Consider the following 9179-nt stretch of genomic DNA (forward strand, 5'->3'; position numbering starts at 1 on the left):
TTGACTCTTAAAGGATGTTTTCATCAGAAAGCTTAGCCATCTTCCAGCTGCTTACCTGCAATGATGAGCCTCTGCTGGTCAGGGGGGATGCTCTCTTTATCCTGGATCTTGGCCTTCACATTTTTGATGGTGTCACTGGACTCCACCTGCAGGGGTCATGCCAGGCAGATTCTTTATGAAGATCTGCATACCACCCCTCAGGCACAGAGCCAGATGGAGAGTTGATAATAAATCACAAAAGTCAAAAATTTCTCCCTTTATATCAGAGATTTAGGAATACAAACAAATGCCCTTTTCATTCCAAAAGCCTCCTCATGTGTGTTTTATCTAAAATTTTGTTATTTCATTTTTCAATGTTCTCAGTCCAAGCATAACTGGGTCCTTTACAGACCAACTAAGACTACTATTCTTGGCCCAACTTCTGTACAATATTAAGATATAAAACAAATTATTAAAGATGAATATAAAATATCGCCTTTAGTATTGACAGAGGCCAAACTGGAAAATATAACTTTGGGTCTTAGCCAGAGAGAATTACTAAACCACAGAATTAGAATTTATCTCTTAAAAGAGGGCAGGCTCACTTGCAGGAGAAGAGAGCAGTAATGAGCAAATATGCCAGCCATTCTCTCAAATTTACTTGTTAGACACTTCACCTTTCCAGGAACAGAGTGTGTAAAGGAGAAAATAGCAACTCCAAATTAAAATAACCAAGCTCCTTTCACGTTTAGGAAATCTCGGAAGTATCCTATCACTGGGCAATACTCATCAGTTCACTCACCTATCGTAGCAGCTAATTTTTTATCATTTTGGGATTTTGGCCAGCCCTAACATGGCACAGGCCAGCCTGAGAGGGTATTTCCTGGTGCTTAGCTGGAAAGTATAAGAGGTACTATTGTTCTGGGAATCACACATTTGGGAGGAGTTCGGCAGTTCAAATATTTCTTGGTTCCTAGTATTACTAAATCCTTGGAAGGATACTTTTTGAACCCATATAATATAATTCTATTTGCACGGTTAAAAAATAGATTTTATGAAGAAAAGTATCTGAAGAAAAAGGTATGGCTAATAAATTCTATTGGAATAAAATAGAGGGTCAAATAGGTCTTCCAGGACTATCTAGCAAGAGTTCACATAGACCTGAGGCATAAAGTGTAAGAACTATATGAAATTCCTCAAACTGTTGGTTTTTGTTGTTATTCTTGTGAGCCCATTGTACTAATTATCAATTAAAAGTGACACAGACATCTTGGGTCCAAGATATCAATTTGAGAAATTGCAAATAATAGTAACAAAAATAACAAAGTGGGAGAATGTTGGATACAGTCTGCAGCCAGTCATTAGAGACAGATGGCAGGGTATATAACAGATGGTGACAATTTAAAAAATCTATTATTAGATTTCTCTGAAGAAGAATTATTTGCTTTGAAGATGATATTTTTTACATCTTCAGACTTTCTTCTAACTCAAAGCTCTGAGACAAATTACAAACTACTGTTAAAAAAGAAAGACATAGAAGGTGAGAAGAGTGCCATAAATTCACCGTGGGTGAGGTGGGTATAGGTCTGTTTAGTATATATGTTGTTTTTCTCTTCTGTATGCAGTCTCTAAATTTTCCTTGAAATATAAGTCATATTTTCACTGTGCAAGTGTTAGTTAAGAAAGTTACTTCAGGCCCCAAGTACTTTCAATATATTCTCTATCAGGTTAATCAAGGAAATGATTATTTCCACATATCTTTGGCAAATAAAAACAAAGTTATAAATTGTTATGTGCGTGATCATGTGAATCTGTGTTTACATGTCTTAGCTATTTTCTTTCATAGTATTTCAAAGCTGAAAATTTATTCATCTGAACTTCTATAGACTTTTCTTTTTTTTCTTTTTTTTTGGGGGGGGTAATAACATTATCCTTCTTTTATTTATTTATTTATTTATTTATTTATTTATTTATTTATTTATTTATTTTTTTTTTTACTTTTCTATAGACCATAGCCATGGGTGGCCTACATTCTGTCTGAATGAAATTATTTTATAAATAACAAAACAGATAAGCCTATGAATTGGTAGATAGACTTATAACTCTTTTGTAGTATGTCTTAAACCTTTGCATATCATATCTGGTAGTTTAATCCTTAGGTTGAACTCAAGAAAAATGCACCAAAGATATGTATACCAAATACATGAACAAGAATGTTCATAGCAGTAGTATGCATAAAAAACAAACTGGAAACCCTTTCTATGCCCATCAAAAGCAAATAAATATTAGTATATTTTCACAATAAAAATATATATAATGAAAATGAAAGAAAGTCCTGATAGTACAAGCAGTGTGATAAATCACTCATTTATAATGTTGAAAGAAAAAAGTCAAAAAATCAAAGAATTCACCTGCACAATTCCAATAACTTAAATTTCAAAAAGAAGCAAAACTAACCTATAATGCTGGAAATCTGGATTTTGGTTTTCATTATGGAGAATATTAACTGAAAAGGAGTACAATGGAGGGGAAGGCTCTGGTATGCTACGATTGTTCTTGGCATATCTATCTGAATACATACGATTTGTACAACTCTTCTGAGTGAATGTTATACTTCACAAAATGTAAAACTGTTGACAATTGAAAATTCACATATTGCCATGGAACCTCTGTAACACTGAACGTTATGCCTTCACCGGTAGACTGCATTGACTTTTACCATATATCTATTGACTTTGTTATGTATTCCTGCCTTTTTCTGGTTTACTTTCCTTGTGTTCTTCTTCTGGCTTTGTTGCAGAAGCCCAGTGTGCTTCAAGCATAAGACCTCAAAACATGTCAATAAGAACAATTCAGGCAAAAAAAAAAATGCAAGAGTAGTTTTCACACATATCAATCTATTTAGAAATTTAGCTTTTATCCAATGGAAGGAATAATACACAGGAAATAAGCAAAAATGTTAATGAAATGGAATTTGCACCAATTGTTTAAGCTAAAGAATAGGTCACACATTGAGCAAACTGTGTTGGAAAAGTTACTAATTTCTATTATTTTGAAATATAGTACACATTTGGCTAACAGCCCAAGGTAGAGCTGTGTAATTCATTAAACTTCTTCCTTTCAAATTATATTAAATGATCAGTTTTAAATTTTATCTAGTTAATTTTTTGCATTTCCAAATATGAATCCAGTCAGTACAAAAGAGTGCCTTGACAGTTGTATCTATTTATTATCTATCTATCTATCTATCTATCTATCTATCTATCTATCTATTTATCTATCTATCATCATCATCATCTATCTATCATCTATCTATCTATCATCTACCTATCATCATCATCGTCATCATCTATCATCTGATCTACCTTTCTAGCATCTATGCATCTGGTAGTTACTTGGAAAACAAGACTAGCTCATCTGCATTATTTGGAAATAGCAGTCAGTAATATAAGTATTGAATTACCATTGGTGTTGGGACACCTGGGTGGCTCAGCAGTTGAGTGTCTGCCTTGGGCTCAGGGTGTGATCTCGGGTCCGGGATTGAGTCCCATATGGGGCTCCTTGCGGGGAGCCTGCTTCTCCTCTGCCCTTGTCTCTGCCTCTCTCTCTCTATCTCTCATGAATAAATAAATAAAATCTTAAAAAAAAAAGAAATTTAAATTATCTTTGCTGTTTATATAAAATGCATAATCTGGGGACACTGTCCAAACTACTTTACAATCTATAGGAAGAGCCACAAGAATTTTACTTTCTGTACAAATACTTTCATTATGCTCAAGAATTTTGGTACTCCTATTAATAGGACTGGAGGAAGAGGAGATATGAAGGATACAATTTGAAAGAAAATATTTTGTCCTTTCTCTTCCTTTTCCTCCCCCATTCAAATTTGCATGAGAAGTTTCTCAATAAGATTTATTACAGCTTGTTCTCTTCCTCCCTGATTAGGAGAGAACAGGACAGAGTACAGTCAGTCCTCATCTTATGAATAGGCTGCATTATAAAAACTATCTTGTTAGTCATGTATTTGGACTCTATGCATTGTACCAGAACCATTCCTTTCAATTAGTGAGCTTTTAAATCAACAATCAAAAGGTACATTAATTTAGATGAACTTGAACTATGCTGTCTTTTTAAAAATGATTAAAAAATATCAATTATACCATAGCTTATAAGAGAAAGGCATTCACAGATCTAACCTTTCACAGGCTTACAGGCAATGTCTGTGCAACATTAGGTCTCTGAAAATGGATAGAGCTTGGAACGTTTACACTGTCCACTGGGGCATCTTTACTTGAATATGTTTATGATAGTATTTTGAGAGTTAATTAATATCTAATATCTGAAGGAGATAATTTATATATAGTTCTCTATATTGTCAGAATTGTTAAGAATGACATTTTGGAGTAAAACAAACTTAGATTGAATCCTAATTTAAAGTTTAGTTTTCTCATTTTATCTTCTTCCAGTTTTATTAAGCAATAATTGACATAAATCCCTGTGTAAGTTTAAAGCATATAGCATGTTGGTTTGATTACATAAAATGTAAAACTGAACAGTGGGTCCAGCTAAGATCTGTATTCTCATATAGATACATTAGGGGAAAAAAGGAAAGAGAAGAAAGTGGGGAAAAAGAAGAAAGGGAAAAGATTTGCCTTTGATGAGACTTCTTAGCATACTTTTGATGATGGCCATGCTAACAGACATGAAGTGATATATCATTCTTGTTTTAATTTCTACTTCCTTAATGACTAGTGATGTGGAGTATATTTTCATGTACCTATTGGTCTTTTGTATATCTTTTAGGAGAAATGTCTATTCAGGTTCTTTCCCTATTTGTTATTTGGATTATTTGTTTGTTGTTGTTCTGCTGTTGAGTGGTATGATTTTTTAAATTTCTTTATAAGTTTAGGATATTAATCTTTTATCAGATATATGATTTGCACATATTTTTTCACATTCTGTAGGTTGTTCACTTTATTGGTGATTTATTTTTTGTGCAAAAGCTTTTCAGTTTGGTGTATTTCTACTTATTTATTTTTATTTTGTTGCTTATGCTTTAAGTGTCATCACCAAAAGATCATTACCAAGACCCATGTCAAGGAGCTTTGTTTCTATGTTTTCTCCTAAGCGTTTCATGATTTTAGATATTACATTTAATATTTAATTCATTTCAAGTTAATTTTGTTAGTGGTATAAAATATGGGTCTAGTTTCATTCTCTTACATGTGACTAACTATCCCAGCACCACTTATTGAAAAGACTGTCTTTTCTCCATTGAATATACTTGGCTCCTTTGTCAAATATTAGTTGAGACATATGCTCGGTTTTAGTTTTGGACTTCAATTCTGTCCATTGGTCTATTTGTTTGTTTGTATGCCAGTATCATCCTGTTGTGATAACTTTAGCTTTATAGCATAGAGTGAAATCAAGAAGAGTGATATCTCCTGCTTTGTTCTTTGTCAGGGTTGCTTTGGCTGTTTGGGATCTTTTTTGTCATTCTGTATAAATCTTGTGTTTTTTTCTACTTCTGTAAAATTTACCATTGGAATCTTAATAGGGATTTTAAATCTATAGATAGCTTTTGGTAGTAATGACATTTTAACAATATTAATTCTTCAAATCCAGGAACATGATAAACCTTTCCATTTATTTGTGTCTTGATTTTTTTCATCAATGTACTATAATTTTCAACATAGAGATCTTTTATCCTTCTTAGAAATTGAGACAAAGTATTATTGTGATTACTGGGAAGAAAATTCTTTCAACATCAGGTGGACTTCAGTTCTTTGCTTTCAAGAAATAACAAGGAAGGAAGACCTAATAGTGTTGTCATTCAATAGATTGTTCACGTATCTGATTCTTTTAATGAGTTTTGATATTTGATTTTTGTCATATAAATCAGAACCAATGGGGATATATATGTATACACACACACTACATACATACATACATGTACATATGTGTATACACATATGTGTGTATATACATACATGCACATGCATATATACGTACATATCAAGAGATTTATTGCAAAGAGTTGGCTTTATGATTGTAGGGCCTAGTTAAGCAAGTCTGAAATCTGTAAGGCAGACCTTCAGACTGTAAACTCTAAGACAGAGCTAATACTGCATTCTTTAAATGGAATTTCTGAATTTCTTCTTCCTCAGGGATATCTCAGTTCTACTCTTAAAGCCCCCCCCCTTTTTTTTAAAGTGCCACATGCTATAAATGGTCACGTTTTAATCCAGAAGAACAGTTTGAAATAAAATTCTATTGATTCAAATGGCTTTGAAACAAAAGTGACTTGTAAAGATATCCCACAGCCCAAGCTAGAAATAGTGTTCTCCCTATAGTTTCCAGAGAAAATGTTTGGCTGTATTGGTTATGGAAGCAGCACAAACTCTGCATGACCCGGTTACATTTTTATGCTAATTGTCCCCCTTCAGAGTAAGTGAGGCCTGAAGGCACAGTGCTTCTCACTGCAGCCAACAATGAATTACGTAGCCAAAATTCATCTGATCACTATTGTGTGTGTCACTGTGTAGCAGCCCTCTGCAAATCAGGTTAATGATTTTGAGAAACCCCACCCTTTGCCAGAACCTCAGATGCAAGTGTCAGTATTGATGAGGGGACTTTGTGGAGCTTTTGCCGCCTTTCCTCAGGGCAAAAATTCTGAACGTGGCCTCCAACATTTTGCAAGGGAGTCTGTGAACAGTCCAGGGGTGAGATGGGGCACACAAGTTCCCTGAGAAGGCATCCACCCTCTGAGCTGAGGGGTCAGTAGGAGGTGTTATGTATTGTGTATTGAAATAGATTGTGAATTTGCAAAAGAGAGGTTTGCAAATAAACTTTCTTAGTTGAGTACAAGTGACTCTAAATGTCATCATTCAGAACATGGAGCCAAGTATCTACAAAGCTTGCACCAAGCATTGTGGAAGTACTAAAAGGTAAAAGTCAATCCTTATCTTCAATGAACATAGCTTAATTTGTTGATTGGTAGGTAGCTCCAAAGAAATAGGGGTGCTTTAAGATAATTACACTTCAGTTAGTGACTGTCAGGTTAACTATCCAGGGGACAAATACAAGAAGACCTAGATGGAAGGAGAAGGTTCTTTGTGAGAGGATGGTAAGAGAACTCTTCATTGAAGTGAAATTCGAATTGGGCTTTTAATCTAGGGAAGTGGTAATAAAGCATTCTGGGTATTTGTGGGAATGAGGTTGGAAGGAAAAAAGACCTGCTGTGAGCACAAGCAACCGCACAGGAAGCACAATAACATTCAGGCACTGATGAAGACAGTTTGATTAGGAAAGCAGGAGGAAGGATAGCGATAGCGTTTTGGAACATAAACCAATTACATTATTTTACAGATAAGAAACTAAAATCTTATTTGCTTGGTTCTCTTCTTCTTCTTCTTTTTTTTTTTTTTTAAGATTTTATTTATTTATTTGAGAGAGAGAGAGAACAAGCAGGGGGAACAGCAGAGGCAGAGGGAGAGGGAGCAGATTCCCCACTGAGCAGGAAGCCTGACACAAGGCTCCATTCCCAGGACCCAGAGATCATGACCTGACAGGAAGGCAGATGCTTAACCCACTGAGCCACCCAGGCATCCCCTATTTGCTTAGTTTTCTAAAGTTCAAGTATTTCACTAAAGGAAGGGCCTTGATTAAAATGTTTTTCCCTTGGAAGTTTTTGTTGCTCTTTTTTTTTTATCCATAATGGCAGGTTTATGATAGGCATGGTCTCTGACCAAGTGCTAGTACTTGCTTCAAATGCCATGATGTGCAATGATTTTTCAAGACACATATTGGCTTCTTGGGGAAACAGTCTTTGAATTAATTAGTGAAGGGCCATGAATATGGGAGCAATCTCATCATTTCCAGGTATTTGCTATCAAGATTCCTTTTTTTTTTTTTTTTTTTGCTATCAAGATTCTTATAGTATTGTTTTGGTAGGAGAAAAATAGAATGTGATTATTCTACATTCTTTTGTTTGAATGTTATATGGGTGATTGTTGAATAAGAAAAATAATGATAAAAGCATTATTTTAGGAACATTAATTTGGCAGCAGTTGTTTTAATGATTTTAAAGGCTATCAGGTCCTTCTGAAACTGGAATTCTAGTAGGAGTGCTACCATATAGTGCAAAGCATGAGTTAGTGAGAGAGAGAGAGAGAGAGATAACAGGATGTTGACATTTGGATCAGAAACAACAATCCATAAGAAAGTAGAGGAAAATATAAATTCTCTTTGTTCCTCCCCTCTATTTCCAGTGCCTGAAAAAATACCTGGGGCATAGTTGAGCTTACTCAAATTTTTTGAATGAAGTCCAGTTAAAGGGGCACCTGGGTGGCTCAGTGGTTGTCTTCCTTTGGTTCAGGTCATAACCAGGGGTCCTGGGATTGAGTCCCGCATCGGACTCCCTGTGGACAGCCTACTTCTTCCTCTAACTATGTCTCTGCCTGTCCTTGTGTGACTCTCATGAACAAATAAATGAAATCTTAGAAAAAAAAAAAGTTCAGTTACAGAAACTTATTTTCACTATGGAAAACTAGAGAAAATAGAAATTATCCTATCCTGCTAGTGAAGGCAATTAGTGAAGTCAATCTATTACCCAGATTAAAGACTAGTTCAGAGAGACACTTCTTTTTTTTTCAAAAATAAACCCTATAATCAAAAGTATGTATCACATTAACTTATTAATCAAAATAATAAATCAAATAGATTTATTTGAAGTGATTGGCTTCACTTCCTTGTTGTCTAGAGTATTCTAGAAAGTCGGAAGTAGTTCTCAATACCCGTAGGTATTCAAGATTAACTACTTCTAAACATATTTCTAAGGAACATACAAAAAAAAAGTTTCATTCTCTGAAATAATTTATAATACATATTATAATAAACCTATCAAAACATCTCTAAAAATCATTATATCTATATCTATTTATATCTATGTCTATATCTATATCTATCTCACTCCCAGGAGTTTGCTGTTGTATTAGGCCAGTCCTTTGCTGGGGCTAGGGAAGAGAGAAGTTACATGCTTGAGGTGCTATTCCAGTTGCAGATTCACCTGTGAAGGAAAAATACTGTCACCCAAATTATTATAGCTATTTCAGGGGGTCTATCACATGTCAGAACTCTTCTTCAGAATAAGGCCCAGGGCACTGGAACCAAGCTTGAGTTTGGGAGCACAGCATACAACT

The 9179-nt window shown here is 34.7% G+C and overlaps 1 protein-coding gene across 2 annotated transcripts in view; it reads right to left on the reverse strand.

Moving 5' to 3' along the window:
- Nucleotides 1-3717, reverse strand: part of LOC112652247 (UDP-glucuronosyltransferase 2A1) — an 85202-nt gene extending 81485 nt beyond the window's left edge. Inside the window, exons 1-2 of one of the 2 annotated variants that reach the window (XM_025435753.3) lie at nt 3443-3717; nt 56-146 (exon numbers count right to left, since the gene is read on the reverse strand). In XM_025435753.3, coding sequence (XP_025291538.2) covers nt 56-146; nt 3443-3445 — 94 coding nt within the window. In that variant the 5' untranslated portion in view covers nt 3446-3717. The remainder of the gene's footprint in view (nt 1-55; nt 147-3442) is intronic. The other variant, XM_025435751.3, reaches the window with a different exon arrangement.
- Nucleotides 3718-9179: the final 5462 nt, after the last annotated feature.

The sequence above is a fragment of the Canis lupus genome, chromosome 13, assembly GCF_003254725.2.
Source record: "Canis lupus dingo isolate Sandy chromosome 13, ASM325472v2, whole genome shotgun sequence".
Lineage (NCBI taxonomy): Eukaryota > Metazoa > Chordata > Mammalia > Carnivora > Canidae > Canis > Canis lupus.